Consider the following 18,391-nt stretch of genomic DNA (forward strand, 5'->3'; position numbering starts at 1 on the left):
AATAAAAATGAAATTCCAATTTAAAATTTTGAATAACTAAATTTCTAAATAAATAAAAAAGAAGGAAGAAAGACATGACATGGAAGTTGGCACATTGCATAGAAGAGCAGGTACCATATCCAAGGAGATATGAGCCATCCTTAGCAGACTAAGGGGTAACACATATGACATGATCTGTAACATGAATAAATCTTTATAACATGAATAAATTTAATTTTCACATTTTATAAATATTTAGTTTTGTATGCCTTTATTGTCATCGAGATATAATATTAATATTAGTATTTGCAAGTCACACCCAGCTCTTACCATTATTTTTTATTAATTATATCAAACTATTAATTTTCTTATATTATGTTGGTTTGGATATTAATCATGAAGTATTTTATCATAAATTTAAATATAATAGTGAATAATTTATATGAGTTGTGATAAAATTTTGAAATGATCCATTTTAATTAAATGTTTAAATTAATTCATATAATATAATGTTGATGATTTGACACAAACCACATATACCGACGAAATAAAAATTCTATGCACAGTTATTTTTGTGGACTCTTTTGTGCACTCCAGTGATATGATTGGTTGTGTATTAAAAAAAATTAATCCAGCCAATCATATCAATGGAGTGCGCAAAGAATACGCAAAAATAACTGTATATAGCATTACTCTATACGAAATTATCAGAGTTAAAATTCGTGCACCCAATGAGAAGAAGTGCAGCAGGTGTCCCTCCATTGTGGAGCCACTCGTTTTGAAGTCTAGGGCATATGGGGGAGTGGGGAGGCATTTCTTTCCCAAGAAAGATAGTCCTGCTTTTTTGACCTTTCATTTTTTTATGCTTTTTTTTGTTTAATATTAAAAAAAAAATACCTTGTTTCAAAATCTTATGAATATTTGCTTGTTGTCGTGTTGGCATTTTGGACACTTGTTCACGTGAGATTGAATGTGATGTGGCAGAAATTTCACATGTATAACCTAAATTTTCTGCTTTTGTAATCAAGGAGGCAAAGACAAAGTTTGTCATTTTTCTATTATTTTTAAAAAGATGTTGTTTTTCATTTTTTATTTGAAAACTATTATATACGTAAAAGATAGTAAAAAAAATAAATTCATAAATTAAAATAATTTTATGCGATCTGTTAGATTTATTTTAGACTAACAGTAATTTTACAATTTGATGTAATGTATCAAACTATATTATTTTATAAATTTATTTTTATCTAATCTATTTATAACTAAAGTATTTCTTTTTTTTTTTTTTAATTTCAATCATACTCTTTATTATGTGGTAAATTATAAATAGTTTTATATATTAGTCACTTTAACCAAGCGATCATAAAATCAACAATGAAAAGTTAATTTTTATTCAATGTTCTTTTAGATACTTGGAATATTTCGATATAAGTGAAATGATTTGAATTAAGATATTTTATTGAATTTGGAAAAAAGTATAAATAAAAAATTAATAAAAAATATTATAAAGTTAAAAAAAATTATTTGAATATAAATTTTTAAATTTAAAAAAATAGCATTACTTTTTATATTTTATCTAAAAGTTTTAAAATATTATAATAATTAAGTAATAATTAGATAAAAATGTTTAACATTTGAAATTGTAAATATTTTGTGTTTGTATAATATTTAGAAAAAAAAATTAAATAATTAAAGTGATAAATACGATCAAAAATTTTATACACAGTCACTTTTATATATTCTTTATACATTCTATTGATGTGATTGATTACGTAACTTTTTATAAATATAATATAAGGAGCTCATTATATTTTATAATAATAATAATAATAGGTGCAAAATTGGTGGAAAAAGTGTGAAAATACCAAGAAAAGCTATGGGATGGGTCATGGGTGGAGAGGGGGGTTTGTTGGCGAAGATTGGTGGGCTCAACGAACGCTTCAACGGCATTATTTCCCGGCCATTAGGTTCTTACTTCTTCGACTTTTCTCTCTCTCAGTTGTTTCAACCAAATTCCCCCTTTTCTAGGGTAGGGCTCGGATTCCACCACTCCCCCTCCCTCATTTCACACTTAATCCTTTTGCTTTTCTTTTCTTTCGTTGTTATTGCCTTTCTAAGTTCAGGATTATTTGTACAATGTATCAGGGTTTCGTTGAATTTTTCTCGGTTTCTTTGTTTCCCCGCACAGATGTGTGATTGAAGAAGAAGATTACTAAGAAGCTGAAGTTGAAGTTTTCGGGGGTGCGCGCGCGCGCGTGTGATCAGGTCCTCAGGCGAAAGATCTGAGGCTCACATTTTGATTTTAATAATAATTAGAGAAGGAAAATGAGCGCTTCGAGATTTATTAAGTGCGTCACGGTTGGTGATGGAGCTGTGGGTAAAACTTGCTTGCTGATTTCCTATACCAGCAACACCTTCCCTACGGTGAGTCCCAATTATTCTCCCTCAGAAACGTTTGAGAAATTTGGGGCGTTGATTATGAGGATCTTTTTTTCTCGTGAAGATATGCTTAATTCTGTTTGGTTTCCTTTGCTATTGTTGGAAATGTGATTACAAAACAAACTTTGATCGGTTTTTGTGCCGTCATTGGTTGTTTTGTAAAAGCAAGAATGGGAAAAAAATAAAAGAGCGCTTAAATTTGGTGTAAAATAGTTTTTCTCTAGGGCGGGCTGAAATCAAATGAGAGCTTACGTTCATGTATTATATTTGTTCAACTAGGTAATGGCACTGAAAAGAGGGCATATGGGTTCTCTACTTCGGGTGATAATAATTACAATTATCTCATGTGTCCTTTGAGTTTGAGGTTGATTGGTCAGATTTGTTTCTTATCCATGGCTTGTGAATTGGAAATGATTAATGAATTGATTAAAGATTCGGTTTGCATGGTTTTGATCTGGGTTGAGTCTATGTTGAGGTGATATTTATGGTGGTGGAATTAATTTTGGGGAAGCAGGATGATCTATATTTTTATTAAAAACTTATCGTTGATAGGATTATGTGGAATCTTATATATCCATTTCAAATCCATATCTTAATAAGATTTTTTAATTTCGAGATATTTTGTTTGTATTTCTCTTTGCCAACCAAACCGAAAGGACATCTGCAATCCCATTTTGCCCATTTCTCATGCACTCAAGTTTGGATAAATGATTTATTGCAATGTGGGGCTCTTTATAACATTAATGCATTTTGTGGGAAAACAGGATTATGTGCCAACTGTTTTCGACAATTTCAGTGCTAATGTGGTTGTCAATGGAAGCACTGTTAACCTGGGTTTGTGGGATACTGCTGGTAGGTCTGCAAAGTCAACCCTTTTCTATCCATAAGTGACTATACCCTTCATGTTTCGTTCTTTTTACTGGGTCTGAATTTATTATTTCTATAAAACAGGACAGGAGGACTATAATAGGTTGAGACCTTTGAGTTATCGTGGAGCAGATGTTTTCATACTAGCGTTCTCTCTCATTAGCAAGGCCAGTTATGAAAATGTTTCAAAGAAGGTGAGAAGCTGGACTTTTTTTTTTCAGGCAAAGAATATCTTTTCAGATTTACAATTTATAATGTTCTGACAAATTTTGCATTCGCTGGCTTCGCTTGCAGTGGATCCCAGAGTTGAAGCATTATGCACCTGGTGTCCCAATAGTTCTTGTTGGAACAAAGCTTGGTATGATTTTTCTTTCATCTAATTTGGCTATTGATGTAGTTATATTAACTGCTGTCCTTATCTTCTGTCTTCTGCTGTTGTTGAGTTTCCTAAGATATTTTTTTATTTGTTTTGGTCTTTAAGCTTGACTCAACCCTGTTGTTAAACATCTCTGATGTGATTATAATCTATTACAATCTGTGCTTCTCCTAACAATCAATCCTTTATCCAGTTAAAACGCCATCTTAACTTAACAAGCTTAGGTGCATTATCGGTAGTTTTGGAGATCAGATTTGAGAAATATGTTATGCAATTAATAAACTTGGTAGTATTTGTATGATCATGGAACTCTACCATGATTAAGATTCATGTTGGCATTGCCTTTTAGCAGTTCTTTGAATATATAATTATCTTGATCTTATTTCTTTATGTAAATGGGCCTTGTTTGGTAGATGACTCTTTTGATGCTGATGTTATTATGTGAGTAAAATATATAAGAGACTTTATGAAATTATTGCCCCGCGAAACTGTGAAAGGCTTTGTATGTATGTATGGTGTATGTGCATGTGTGTATGAAATGTGATTTCTCATTGTTTTTATTAAAGATGATTGCGTTTACTATCTATGGCGGGACTGTTTTCATTACCAGATTTTCCTAATATAAGTATATGTTATAGTGATTTTTATAATTAAGAAAATTCCTTACCGTTTTGCAATTTCTATTTTGGCCAGATCTTCGGGATGATAAACAGTTCTTTATTGATCATCCTGGTGCTGTGCCCATTTCAACTGCTCAAGTAAAGAATTTCGTCATTCTGGCAGATAGTTCAATCATTTTGTCTTTGCAGTTCATTTCCACAAGTTCTGTTATTTTTTAATTTCTTAATGCTTGAACTATGTTTCTACTTCAAGGGAGAGGAGCTTAGGAAGCTGATTGGTGCACCTGCTTATATCGAATGCAGTTCAAAAACACAGCAGGTATTATCTACTTTTTGAACAATTTTCAGGTTTTCTTTTCTGTTATGCCGAAGGCCTTTAATATGCACTTGTGGACTTGTAACTTGTAGAATGTGAAGGCCGTCTTTGATGCAGCCATAAGGGTTGTTCTTCAACCCCCAAAGCAGAAGAAAAAGAAGAGCAAAGCACAAAAGGCTTGTGCCATCTTGTGATCGAATAGGTGTAAAGAGATAAAGCAATTGTCTGTCTTACCCTTCTTCCCCTTCCTATCTTTCCCTTTGCCCTTGAAGAAGCTGTGAAGCATCAGGTGGTTTGTTGTTACTTTCTCGGAATTGTTTTGATCTCTAATTGTCATCGGAGTACATGGTTGCCAACTTTGGTCAACCGCTTGAGTTGTTTGATGTATTAATAACAGTTAGGAAAACAGCTTGATTTGCGTGGACAGTTGTTATATTTATTACTTTTGTAGTGTGCTCCAAAGGCTCTCAATTTGTGTTATGTTACACTGGCTCGTGTCTCATTATTGTCTTTGCTTGCCGACCTGGTAAATGACTGGTACCGGCATAAAACTTGTGTCAGCTAACTTTAGGGACATGGAAATTAACACATGTGCCAAGTTAAAAGTAGTGCTGAATCTGAAAGGCCAAGAAGTAAGGCATTTTTAATGAGTACGGTTAGCCACCCAAAGGTTATCCTTCGACACAAGGAGGAGGGCCTTCTGCCGAGTAGTCTTTACATGGTTATTAAGATCTTGGTTTGCTTGGAATCTTTTTCCTCTTTGAAAGTCGAAAGGACTGGCTTGGTGAATGGAAATGGCAGCAGCCCTTCTTATTTTGAGGTGGGCGTTTCATTTGATACTGAGTTTCCTCTGCAGCGAGCCTTAGCAAGTCTGTTTTTTATGGGTGTTATAAATCAAGCATGCTTGATGATGAAAGGCTACAATTGATGATTGCGTTAAAGATGAGAAAATAGTTAAGAGCAAAGCCATTGGAGCTTTACTGCGGTTGTTGAGGTAGCCTAGCAATACCACTCCATACAAACTTAACCCCAGCTTATAACGCAGCACGTGACAGTGATATTAATAGGTTAGCATGCAATGTAAAGCCAATGAATAAATTAATAATGTTAACAAGTTTGTAAAACACCCCCGTGCCAAAATTGAAGGCTTGTTTGTTCATCAGGAAGCTCGAAATAAATGCTTCAGACCAATAAAATTTGAAAATATGGTAACAGGACGACGGCACCTGACTCGAGACCGATACCAATACTATTGGCGGCGGAAACAATTGTCAAATGGTATCTGTAACTGTAAGGCCTTGTTTGTTGCTTTCCCCTGATGAATGAATGACTTTCTTTGGACTTCTACATGACATTAGTCTGTACCACAACTCTGGGACAATATCCTTCTTACAAAGGGATATCAAGAGTTCAGGACATATGCTGTTCTCACAATAATTTCCAAATTGTCTGCGCTCTCAAGCTCTTTGAAATTTTCTTCTTTTTTCTTTCTTGCTTTCCCTGATAAGAATGAATGGCAGAGTTCGTACATCATAGAGTTATTACCTTAACAACGACCTCTATTCTTAATCACAACACAAGAAACCATATGAACCTTTTTAGGTTCTTCTGGCCTAATTTCCAAGGTACAGGCCTCGGGTTTCATTGTACGAAAGTGGAATTGTGGGTCAATTGATTTTTGTATGTTTCACCCTGGAGTAGACGAGACGGTACAAAAGTTGAAGAACAGAACTCGGAGCATAGATAGCTGTAGGGTATCTCATATACATGAAATTTGAAAATAGCACAAAAGGTTATGAAGTGCAGTGTCAATGGATGTTGTATAGAAATGTATATGGATTTTCCTGTAACAAAATTAAGGCTAACCTAAATTCAACATTGCATCTGACTAGGATATAGAAAGCCACTTTCAACATCAGGAAATACACATGCCGGATTGGTAGGTTGTAAAAGGGAGTCAATGCAAATTCTGAACCACTCACCAACAAAAACTTGTCTGCAGCTCTGATATGAGATCTCCAAACCAGTCACACTTTGATGGGCTCGTATTTCTCGCTTATTGCACCGCCTTTCTGTTTCTGGAACTGGATGTACCGCAGCGTGCTGGCAAAGAAAGCATCTGCAGCTGGATCTGGTGTGGTAGTGTCACTTTGCATTTCAGTGGTAATTAATTCAATCAGGCCCTGGATTGTGGAAACAGTAATCTGAGGATTTCCTTTCTCAAAGAAATAAAGGTACCTGCATATACAATAATGTATGATTATCCCATTTTTGGAAGAAAATTTGTAGAAACAGACTGAGATTTGATGAGATTAGGGGCAAATGCCTATTACTTGTTCAGTATCTCAACAAATAGTGTCACCGATCCTGTGTTGCCACGTGCTGCATTGGCCATTTGTTGAGCAGCATTTGCAATTCGTAATGCACGCTTAAGGCAAAGTAGGACTCTGGTAAAAACATCAAATGATTATAAATAAATAAGCATTACAAAGAATTTAAAGTGGCATCAATACAAGGTTCAGACTCCAATGCTAGTCTTAAACTTGCACAAACCAAGTAAGTTTATTACACGAGAAATACTTAATGTAACTAGTCTTTTTTTATGAATATTTAATGTAACTAATTAGTACATCCTGACGCATTATACAATAATTTAAACCTTTAAAAATCGTCATATTAGCATTTTAATCTTCTATCCCCTTATGCTCCTTTGTTTCTATGTCAGTGATGAGAAAATTCACGAACTTTGCTTGAAAAGGAACTAATGACAACTTATATGGTCTGCCAAAATAAAGTGTACAAGTGGAAAAGAAACTCATGCATGGAAAGCAGAAATATTGCTTATTTTAGATTAGAGAAAAAGTAGCTGTTTAATTTAATATATTACTTCTCATTTATTCATTTTAATTTTAAATCAGATCAGTAATTCAAATAGATTTATTGTTTATTACCTATAAGTTTAAATTTGGGATAGTTGATAACATAGTTTTAAGTGAGTAAAGTTCCATGCTTCGAAAATTATATAGTATTTAGATAAAGGCTAGGGCTGGCAATTTTTGAAAAGGCACACGAATTTGAAACTAATCCTACAAAATTAGCATGTCAGGATTGAGGTGGCTAACCTGTTTAATCACATAATTAGGGCTAGGGCTTACCAGAACACGATTTGACACTATCAGAAATTGACATGCGATATTCTGAAAAATTTTGTTTAAATTATAGGCAATTGTGGCAATTTTTGTTACAAACCGCCCAATACAAACCAAACACAAAATTAGTAGGTTAGGATCGTTTAATTAAGAGCATTGATATATACTAAACTCCTATCCCACTTTCATCCCATTTTATAATTATGGCACTTTCAATCACCCTTGGATCATCTCTTGACATTTTTTTTAAATAATTTAAAGGTTGGTGGGTAGGCATGGGACAAGGATGGAATGATGGTGTCGTATATAGAATTTTCCTTTAATTAAATGGATCGAGTAAGGATTGACTCATATGTTTGAATCCAACTTGACATGATTTGAACCCAACATGAAAACACGAATTGGCAGCCCTAAATTATAGATGAGCCAAATTTAGCTGACAGAACATGTAATGCTTGAAAACACCAATTAGACATGTATTTGCAGCATATTTGGCTTACCCTTCTTTTTTTCTTTTTTCTTTTGAAGAAGAAGAGGAGGAGGAGGAAGGAGGAGGAGGAGGGAAGGGGGGGGGGGTGAGTTCTTATGAATGTGAGATTATGGAAAAGCACCTTTCTCCATCTTTCATGTTCTCCTGATCATCAACCCAGAAGAGATGTGAGCATGCATAAACAGCTCTACATTGATCAGACTTCTTTAAAAGCTTTGCAGAATACTGCAAAAAGGCATCATATGCAGGTTTTTAGGAGAATCAGTCTTATAAGTGTTCTACCAGAACAATCAAACTCTAAAATTTACCCCTGTTGCCTTGTGTGTTAAGGTATCCCTGTTCTCAACACCGAAAACATGCATCCTCTGAAGCGTTCCAATTATTAAATGTATTGCAGTCACCTGTGCTTTAGAATCCTATTACAGCAAACAAATGTAAGCCAAAAATGTGGAAAAGAATATGTCATAGGACTAGTTCCAAGGTTATCGACCAACTTACTGAAATTTCTTCTTCATACAGAATGTATGCTTGAGTGAAAAATTCATAAGCAACAGGTTCTAAGTCACAGTCATTGGCAGCCTAACAGAAAACAAAAGGGACATGCAAGTTAGCAAATGTCTTAGCCTATTGATCCCTCAAATGTATAAAAAGCAAACAATTCCATGTACCTCAGCACATTGCAGATACAGCCGTAATGAAAGTTCAGGTGCAGGAACACTTGACAGAGCCTCAATTGTCTGAAACAAGAAACTGGAAGTTTACTAAGAACACTAAAATGGATAAATGAATAAAATCAAACACAGGAGTAGATATTAGATGTGACCATCCAAAAAACATAATCTAAACGGCAAAGACAAAACAGAAACAGAAACATATTCATATTTTGGATCATTACTTCTTTCAGTAGAAATATACCTGATTCAAAAGCTGAAAAATTTTCTTTGGAGTGGTTGACGTTTCATTCCCGAAAGGATTTTCATCTTGGCCTTGTAACTGCCTAACCAACTACATATTACAGGCATCATACAGTTCATCAGTGCAACTATCTAGTTTTTCTTCAGAAAATCGAAAGCAAGGCTAACAGTGCTTATTTCACATTCCAACATATACAAATTTGCATACTATATGATTTTCAAAACAGAGAGTTTTGCTCTATGAGGTCACGTCATCAGCTCTCTCTCTATATTGTTGTCAATGAAAGACTACCATAGCAATCCTCAGGATTTGATCCCATTTGAAACAGGTCCTTAGGGTAAGATAACCAAAATAATTCCTCATGTAATAGCCACATATTAAAGTGACCTCTTTGTTGAACTTCCATTAATTAAATGACGAAAATTGTTAGCATGACAGTCAATTACCACACCATGACCAATCATGTACTGACGTGTGACAAATTTTTTTCGATAAGTGGCACATAACACAAATTTGCATGTACACAAATAAATACAGTCAGTGTATTAAAAAAAAAAATGAAAAAACACAGTCAGCATGCTGCATTAACGAAAATACTAAAATAATAATAATAAAGCTTTAGAAAATAAAAGACAGGTTTACTTATCAAAAATAAATAAAAGACAAGCCAAAAAACTTTAAAAAATTACCAAAAATAAAAAATTAATAGCCTTTAATTAAAAAATAAAATCATGTAAAATAGGAAACACAAAAGAGAAACTTGAGAAACTAAAAATAATAATTAAATTAAAATTATAAAAATAAAAGAAAATAAACTCGATTAGAAAAACAAAAAATTAATAATAAAAAGCGCAAAAAAATAGATTTTTCCATTTCTAAATTCAGGTTTTTTAAAATGAAATATGGTTAATAAAATTAGTTCAAAAAGTCCTTTAGTTTGGCTAACACACACTTTTCTGTTTTCTCAACTTATGTTCTTTTATTTTGGCACGATAATTAATATTTATTGGTCCCTCTCTACATTCAAGCAAAATTTGCAAAATTTCGTATCATTAATATGAAACAAGAACAACTACGGAATAAAAAACCAAATTGTTCAACCAAAATTCAGTGATCATTATGCTAACATGGAAACAATTGTAAAGGTTTTGTTCTGTATAAGGTTTCTAGGTATGCTGACTCAGATACATAAAAGTATTTTTCATTAATAAATTAAGCTATTTTTGTGCGTTGTGTAAGTTACAAATAATCATTTTAAAAAAGTAACACTTTAGTGATGCAGACCAAAATAAGACCAGCCATTCTGCATGCCACCAGTGATTAATTATGTGATGCTTATCCCAGGAATCAAAAACAATTTTGACAACTTAAAGCTTGTTAGTATTAACCTATAAGTTATAACAGATCACAATTTGTAGTGTGAGTTGTATAGAAAGAACCAGACCTTGAGACAGGAGAAAATGAGAGAAGGAATAGTAAAGGGTAGACGCTTTGGTCCTCCGGTCAAGATATGCTTCCTTACAGTGCAAATTATCTGCAACCCAGCACATGAAATCACAGTAAAAAGGAGCTCACAGTGAAATGAACTGGAACAAGACAATGATATCATGATGCAGTAGATACTTTGGCGTTAAACTTCAACAGAGGAGAAACTTATTCCACAACATACTCTTCAGTCTTTACAAATAAGAAATTAACTTGTCGAAGAAAGAAAATGGAACTAGCCACCACAATTTAAGCCCAAATTCTATTATAGGAACAGTCAGAATTTACAAGAAAATCAAATTTACCAATGCACAATTTAATGGGAGAAAAAAACATATTCTACATACTTGTCAATATATACATTTCTCCAACATTTTTTTTAAGTAAAATAAATCTCCAATATTTCTATAAACCATGTCGAAAACCAAAATCGATGGACTTACAAAATAATATTAAACATCTGAAACATTGTATACACAAATATGAGAAGCTATTGGGCATAAATACATTCTACACATAAAATACCTTAAACATTTCTTCAGGATCTTCATTGTAAAGCATCTGAATGAGACGTGCAAAAGAATTCTGCTCCTCCTTGAAATCATCCTCGTCAATCTAATATAGAATTAAAAGAAAAAAAATGGCATACATGCACACAAAATGTCTCAGAAACATTACCAGTACTAGTCCTTTTTTTATTGGCAAACAAGAAGTCCCGAGTCATATTTTTCTTACAGGTCAAAAAAGTACCAGTCATTAGAATTAAAGAGGAAAACAATCAGCCAAATGGCCACAAATAAGAACATTTAGCATCATGTAATATGTACATTACTAGAAAGGAATTACAAATGACCTCATCTTGATGGTTCCCCTCTAAATCCTTGATAAGTCCCTTGACTAATTCAAACAATGCCTCAACCTGTAAACTGACAAACCACATTATTACAAACAAACAAAAAATAGAATGTCTTGGCACCCCATGACCGGGGTTGAAATCCCCCTTCACCAAATTTCACTAGAGAAGAAAAAAATTAAAAACATTCAATAAAATAAAAATAAAAATATACCTTGTCCTCGGTTTCTATACACGTTTTGTTTTTCATAATGCTTTGAATTATAACAGTTGCCATGACTTTGTTCGTTTCAGTGTCCAAGTATTCCATGACACGGGGATAGTTTGAAAGCTTCAAGGCAGTAACAATATCATTATATTTCTCAAGCGGAGCACTTAAAAGTGCCACAATCTGTTTTGTTGCTTTGCTGTCTTCAATCTTTCCTTTGCCAGAGAGTTTCTTAACACATGCTCCCTGAAAGAAAAAAACAGACACAGGATTACTATACTAGCATGACCCTGTAAGAACAATCTATTAAACACTTCCATGATGACATGAAGCAATTGAGCAACCAGTTCATGACAGCTAAATGAAACTTCACGATATGGACAGTTATTTAATATACTATTCTCTAAAACTTACTGATCCTAACAAGCTCAATATAACCAATATGGCACATACACTCTTCAACCAGCCTTTTTAGCCAAGTGGTAAAGGGTAAAATTGAAGGTTGAATCTTCTGTATGCATCTGTGACTATAAGTTTCTCAGTGCATGTGTTGTGCTTGTGAACAGTAGTGAATGGAGTAGGAGCACATAACCACCTTACCCACTCTTTTTCCTTTTTGTTCTGATAAGATGTGGATGGTAGAAGGCCACTTGGACACTATATTGTATTTTTTACAAGAAAAAATGTCTGAAGAGGTACCAAAGGGCACAAAACCCACGTGCATGAGAAGTATATAAAAGGAATCAAATAAAAGAAAAAAGAAAAGATAAGAAGAAAAACTACAACCAAATCCCAAAATACGAGTACTAATGAAATTGAGTATGGATATGATATTCCTTCATTATAATATTGGTACAAACAAATGCACAGCCCATAGCATATTTAAAATTTTGAAATTTCAGAAGGATTTCATTTCACACAAAAAACTTGGGATGTAGCAATGTGGAGCCATCATATGATGAAGGCTTCTTTTTGTCTTCACAAGAATCTGTAATAAGCTAGATGAGATTCATCAAAAAGTAACTGAACATTAGCTTCTTCATCCACTCAATTTTATAAAGCCCCAAGTTGTTTTATGTCTTGATTAGTGGGTCTCTGAAGTAGGGAAATCTGAAATTAAACAATCATACTCCTGTGGATGTTGACTGTTTGCTAGGAGTATAGGAAAGGAAAATAGATGTGTAAAAAATAAGTAGAACATTTAAAGCTAAGGGCCTATTTGAGTTTGGGTTGTTGATATCTTAAACAGTTTTCTTCCCAAATATAAAAAATATCCAGTGTAAAAACTCTCCAAATGGATTTCAAAGAACACACAAAAAGTACATAAAAAAAAAAATCTGAAACATACAAGAAGTAGAATAAATTAAAAAAAATAAAAGGTTAAGAGACCCACCCCCTCACCCCACTCCGGCAGCCACCAAGTCACCGCTGCAGTGGCTTGGACCAATCTAGCCACTTCGATCAAGTCACCTCTAGGATGCTCGTATCAAGAACTGTGGGTTTTCTTTCTTTTGTTTATGCTTTTTATTATTCATTATTTATTACACAGCCTCCATAAACTTCTCTCCTCTCCACCAGATTTTTCCATCCAAACATATTTTCAATGGGTCTCATCACTTCTACAAAACTCAATAAAAACTCCTCTAAAATCTTTCTACTACTACTCATGAGACTTCTAAAACTCCCAACATCCAAACATCACATAAGTGTATGTATCACTGGATCTTGGTCTATGAACAGTATATGCTAAGTGAACCCAAAAGGTTGCATCCACAAGTTATATCACTAGGCAAAGAAGCATACCAACACTAGATCTGCATAATCAAGTCGATCAGGGTGGACGTGAAGAGTGAACGTGAGAAGAGAAGAATATAAAGTTACAACTCCAATGGTAGGCATGTCAACATGTGCTTCTATCACCTGCATCAACATAGAGTCACTAAATTACCAACTTCCAGAATTTAACATGGAGAAAGTTAAGGGGTAAAGAGGCATGGGATGAAAGGGAAATAAAATATTGCGATTGTGCATCAGAAGAATTCTATGCAAGGTCAAATTTAGTCAATTTATGTGGAGCTAACACATGGGAAAAATAAAAGCTCAAAAAAGTTGCACAAAAATTAGTTCAAATATACCATTCTCAAATTCTAGTTTTTAGAATGTTAAATGGGAATACGAAATTACCTTCCCGATGGCATTGCTCAATTTGGAGAATGCTTCGACTTGCAAGAACTCAGGTAACACTTCAGCACTTGATGCAGCATAGTTTGAAAGCCTTTCCATTAACTGGGATAGTACCGTTTTGATGTCAACAGATGGCTGAGAAACATAAAATTCCAGGAGGGTGAGAACCAAGAGAACTTAGAAGAAGGCAAAGCATTGCATTAATGGCAAAAAACAAATTGCTACAGAATTTATTTTGGCAAGTTTGGTACAAGGGAAGGACATCTTTTCCCCATCTACTCTATATCATTGATCAAGTGGATAAGGTTTTAGTATTATCTCTAATTTGTGTATTCTTTATCTTAAATGGAGAACAATACCGCGTGGCGACATGCATTCATTAAACTACAGTAAATGCAATCCATTGCAGTCCAATATGCACTTCCATAAGTAGATGGTGCAGGTGTCGCACAGTTCCTGGCTGATGCCCAGAACGTTAAGGTTTAGACATTTCGATGCAACCATCATAAGAAATTTCTAATTTCAACAAAGGACCTTGACTTGCAAGATGGGTTTGGGAAACATAAGTAAGGTTAGTGGAAATAGAAAAATCAATATCCACGGTGGGGAAAAGATATTGACAAAACACAACCAAGTCATGACTACCTCCTATAAACCAGAGAGAGGCTATCGAAAAGGTCCAATATCACCAAATAAATTCAATGTGCAGAACAACCACCAAAGAAACAAATCGTAAATAAAAACACAAACCACATAGAGGAGATAAATCTGGACAGAGACTTAACTAAAAAAAAGCGCTTCTATCACCAAATATATACTCCAATAATCCAATAATTAAATGATGAGTAAACAATAATCCAACTCATGATACATTCAATACACTGTCATGAGTAAGCTTCCGTCACCAAAGATTTTAACCATGAAGGAGTTCAACAAATTGCATGACCCTTTCTTTTTGAAGCCTCCCCAAGGTAGGGTCCTTCAAACCCACCCACCCTTAGGGAGTAAGCATCGGATACAAGTCCCCACTCTCAGAACCGTATATCCGTTAATCTAGGAGAACTCCTAATGCAGAATCGAACCAAAGATATGCGAGTCTGCAACTCATCCCAAGCCTACCTGTTAACCATTAGGCTGCACCCTGATGGTATATGACCAGTTTTAACACAAGTTACTAATTATTTGCAAGGTATCTTCCACATATCATAACAACAATCCTTTGACGATGAAAGATGAGCAATATTAATTCAGTTCAATGTAAACTAAAACTATGTCTACTAAATTACCATGGACCTCTAAACATATCACGAGTTGAACTTATCAAAATATATATGCATACATATATATATAAACATAAAGTAGTTATACAAGAACGAATAAAGCATATGATGGCACCCACCTGAAGCTGAGGGCAAGCACTCAGTAATACATCAAGAGTTTGCAAGTGGTACTCATCAGGAAACACTTGTATTATGCAATCCATCAAGTAGTGTTGGGCAAGCTCATCTTTGCAATTTACAACCTAGGAAATACAATTGAGATGATGAATCCATCATGAGATGCTTGGAAAATGGAAATCAAACATCATAGGTCTCCAAAAAGTATACGAGAAAACCAAACAGATCCTACCTGCTCCAAGACTCTGGGAAGAACAGTATCTTTGTACATATCAAGGTCAACGCCCTCAATCTGACTGAGAACATGCAGGTTCTTCCCAACCTAAAGAAAACCCAAGGTGGGCGAAAAGGAGCTATCTTTAAGCATACACTGAAAATGCACATTTTATTGTACTGAAAGTACCAGATATGAGCTACTCATATTACAAGATCACGCAGCTCGCTCCTTTCTTTCTCCCGCTTCTCCTTTTCCCGGGCAGGTCCCTGCAGACCACAAAACCCAACAGCAAGCCTCAACCACAGGATCCACTAAGAGTATGATATGATTCACAAGCACTATGACACCAGTATGACCAGAAATCATGCCCTCATGATGCACTTTTACCTTCATTACATGCAAGCATCGTGGTCATTCTATTTAAGGCTCAAGGCACACCTAAGTACTTTGGGGTTCTAAATCTTCGCATTTCCAAACCAAAAAAAAGTTGGAAACAGAAAAGCATGTGAAATATGAACAATCTAACATCTAATGGATGCCGAGGTAAAATGGGAATTACAACCAATAGACATAAAAATAAATTCAACCAATATAAATTAGAGAAAAATAATATCTGTCGGCACAGGAAATTAGTACCGAGTGTCAAAAAAAAGCAATTGCCTGTCTGCTTATGCTAAGCCTTAATGCTTTATGTCGATACCAAAAAGACATTACATAAAAGCTTCACAGGGCCTAGAGCATGCCTAGTAATGCTTCTAGTAATACAGTATTTGGTATCACGCATGCCCAAACATTCAAACATGCAATAATTCACAGATAAATTGAACCGACCTGATGTTGCATCCGCACCCAAAGTTTATTCATTTCTGTGAAGTTTTGGAGTACAAATTCCACAGCATCTATGACGGTGTCAGCATCTCTGCCAGAGTGAAAAGCAAATAATTCAATGCACAAGCCACACTACAGTTTAAAACGCACAGAGCGAGCACAGGTCTACTAATCAACAAAAATGAACACGGTGATAAACAAGGACTAGCAGAAACGAGCTAATTTGTAACAGACTTATTTACTAAAATCAGTACTTAATTAAATTAAGTCATATCTCAATACAGCATCAATGTTAAAGCTATCTTCCAGACGGTACTCAGTATCTAGTCGCACTTCTTAAACCAGAGAGAGAAGGTCAAGAGACTGGAGAAATAGAATGTAATTCTTATACCCAACTACGAGATGGGTTTGACGAAAGAAATAGAATGCAAATAACCAACTAATTCCCTTACCCTTCGTACTCGGAACCAATATCAGGTAATTTATCCCGACTGACTTGAGAAAGGTAACTCCGTAAAAATAGCCCGCGTACAGGATGTTGAATGCCTCGACACATCTCCACGAGATCTTTGAGAACATCCTTAGCAGGAGCTTCCTTAGACTTGATGTATACAGATCCTACCGTGCAGAGTAGATACCTGATGGAGATCACAAAACTCATATAATGAATACAACCAGAAATTTTATCGTGGTCAGATTGATAAATTATGTTTTTTTTCATATCTAAGATTGATAAGTAGTTTTACAATTAAATAAAAGCACGGAGTAAATATAACTTACAATCTGGGCAAAATGTTACCAGCGTGCTGCACAAGCTCGTACAGATCAATAATAGAGCAGCCCCGGCGAGCCTCTTCCTTGAAGAACATCTCCAGCTTCCTCAACTCATCGAATGAACGCATGTCTGAGTGGACACATCGCACACTCCAATAAACAATCATACACAACCTCGTGTTGATCATAGATGTCCCGAATCCAAAGAGAGGAATCGGTGAGAGAGAGTGAAAGAAAGATGAAACTCACAGAGTTCGTAGTATTTGTGAGGGGAAAGCCTCGAAGTCCGAAGCTCTGAGAGCATCTGAGCAGAGTATTTCAAGGCGTCTCGAAGATTGTTCGAATCCTGAAAAGAATCAAGAGGAATCGACGGAAATTAGGTCTGGAAAAAAGGGGGAATTCCTCCAATTTTTCCCCTTTCTGGTGAAGCAGACACAGACAGACACTAGGACATCAATAGAGGGAATTACCAGAGCACGGTGCATATAGAAGGCATTCTGCTGGAGGCCGGCGATCCCAGCGGTAAGCCATTTCTCTTCGTCTTCGACTCCGTCGGAGATCATTGTCTGCCTCTGTATACTCCGTGCGCTCAACTGGCCCCGTCTAAAATGGCTGCTTTATTTAGGAATTGCCGAATTGGGAATTTGGGATCGGAGACGCTCTTGGAGTCTTGAGTCTTGACCCTTGAGGTTTAACCATTAGCCATTAGAATTAGAACAATCCCATTTGGATATTCGAGCAAACGCAAAAATGTCTCACGTCCAGCCTCTGCCTCCAAACTTTCAAAACGAAGAAAAATTCACATTTTCATCGGTTTTTCGTGACACGCTTAGGGCTAGATTGTTTTCACAATAATTCTTGTCTCGTCGTCTCATTTCGTTTAAATTTATTTAATTATTATAATTTTTTAAAATTTTTATATAAAATAAATAATTTAATTTTTTTAAAATTTTAAAATAAAAATAATAATATTTTTAATGTCTAGTTCGTATATGTTTTAATTTTTTTTTATTGTTAAACTAATTAAATTCTAACTCATCCTTTCTACACTATATACTTATTAAAAAAATTAAAACTAAAATTAAATAAAACATCGATTATGGCATAAAAACATTTTCCTTAATTTTAATATTGGTAAAAATGAAATCTCAAATTTGGAGAGCTATTATAGCCAGCTAAGCCTTTCTTTTTATTTTTTTATTCCAAATTTATGTACCGAGATATATTTGTTATTCCTATTCTTTCTTCAAAATGAATGTAATGCAGTGCTAAGTATACTAAAAGGTGATGGCTT

At 34.7% G+C, this 18,391-nt stretch overlaps 2 protein-coding genes across 7 annotated transcripts; one reads left to right on the forward strand and one right to left on the reverse strand.

Moving 5' to 3' along the window:
* The first annotated feature begins 1,807 nt into the window (after positions 1-1,807).
* Positions 1,808-5,082, forward strand: LOC122315826 (rac-like GTP-binding protein RHO1). Of its 4 annotated transcripts, none has more exons than XM_043132035.1 (8): positions 1,808-1,946; positions 2,125-2,403; positions 3,183-3,270; positions 3,370-3,479; positions 3,580-3,643; positions 4,355-4,419; positions 4,535-4,600; positions 4,690-5,082. In XM_043132035.1, the coding sequence occupies exons 2-8, from the start codon at positions 2,305-2,307 to the stop codon at positions 4,789-4,791; spliced, it is 594 nt and encodes a 197-aa protein (XP_042987969.1). In that variant the 5' UTR covers positions 1,808-1,946; positions 2,125-2,304; the 3' UTR covers positions 4,792-5,082. The 4 variants fall into 4 exon arrangements, with proteins under 4 accessions (XP_042987969.1, XP_042987970.1, XP_042987967.1 ...); XM_043132036.1 differs by having other exon boundaries at positions 1,813-1,946; positions 2,168-2,403; XM_043132033.1 differs by having other exon boundaries at positions 1,849-2,008; positions 2,168-2,403.
* A 583-nt stretch (positions 5,083-5,665) lies between these two features.
* Positions 5,666-17,939, reverse strand: LOC122315822 (vacuolar protein sorting-associated protein 35A-like). 3 transcript variants are annotated; one of them, XR_006244129.1, is made up of 23 exons: positions 17,568-17,939; positions 17,347-17,443; positions 17,104-17,227; positions 16,776-16,961; positions 16,327-16,414; positions 15,705-15,761; positions 15,511-15,600; positions 15,281-15,403; positions 13,882-14,016; positions 13,501-13,617; positions 11,704-11,943; positions 11,490-11,555; positions 11,162-11,251; positions 10,596-10,685; positions 9,152-9,241; positions 8,905-8,973; positions 8,735-8,815; positions 8,545-8,652; positions 8,358-8,461; positions 6,931-7,044; positions 6,580-6,835; positions 6,192-6,344; positions 5,666-6,097 (listed from the first exon to the last, which is right to left on the reverse strand). XR_006244129.1 is itself a non-coding variant. In XM_043132028.1 (22 exons), exons 1-21 carry the CDS (start codon positions 17,658-17,660, stop codon positions 6,625-6,627), a joined length of 2,373 nt encoding a protein of 790 aa, XP_042987962.1. In that variant the 5' UTR covers positions 17,661-17,939; the 3' UTR covers positions 5,666-6,097; positions 6,580-6,624. The 3 variants fall into 3 exon arrangements, 2 of the variants coding, with proteins under 2 accessions (XP_042987962.1, XP_042987961.1); XM_043132028.1 differs by lacking the exon at positions 6,192-6,344; XM_043132027.1 differs by lacking the exons at positions 5,666-6,097; positions 6,192-6,344 and having other exon boundaries at positions 6,362-6,835.
* Positions 17,940-18,391: the final 452 nt, after the last annotated feature.

Source organism: Carya illinoinensis, chromosome 7, assembly GCF_018687715.1.
Source record: "Carya illinoinensis cultivar Pawnee chromosome 7, C.illinoinensisPawnee_v1, whole genome shotgun sequence".
Taxonomy (NCBI): Eukaryota; Viridiplantae; Streptophyta; class Magnoliopsida; order Fagales; family Juglandaceae; genus Carya; species Carya illinoinensis.

What these genes read in the sequence shown, in the direction of transcription:
- LOC122315826 (XM_043132035.1), top strand. Translation starts at nt 2,305, where the DNA reads ATGAGCGCTTCGAGATTTATTAAGTGCGTCACGGTTGGTGATGGAGCT. An exon ending in GGGTTTGTGGGATACTGCTG is followed by an intron (nt 3,271 to 3,369) that starts GTAGGTCTGCAA and finishes TCTATAAAACAG; the next exon opens with GACAGGAGGACTATAATAGG. An exon ending in ATGAAAATGTTTCAAAGAAG is followed by an intron (nt 3,480 to 3,579) that starts GTGAGAAGCTGG and finishes CTTCGCTTGCAG; the next exon opens with TGGATCCCAGAGTTGAAGCA.
- LOC122315822 (XM_043132028.1), bottom strand. Translation starts at nt 17,660, where the DNA reads ATGATCTCCGACGGAGTCGAAGACGAAGAGAAATGGCTTACCGCTGGG. An exon ending in TTCCCAGAGTCTTGGAGCAG is followed by an intron (nt 15,404 to 15,510) that starts GTAGGATCTGTT and finishes TGTATTTCCTAG; the next exon opens with GTTGTAAATTGCAAAGATGA. An exon ending in GTGCTTGCCCTCAGCTTCAG is followed by an intron (nt 14,017 to 15,280) that starts GTGGGTGCCATC and finishes TATGTTTCTCAG; the next exon opens with CCATCTGTTGACATCAAAAC.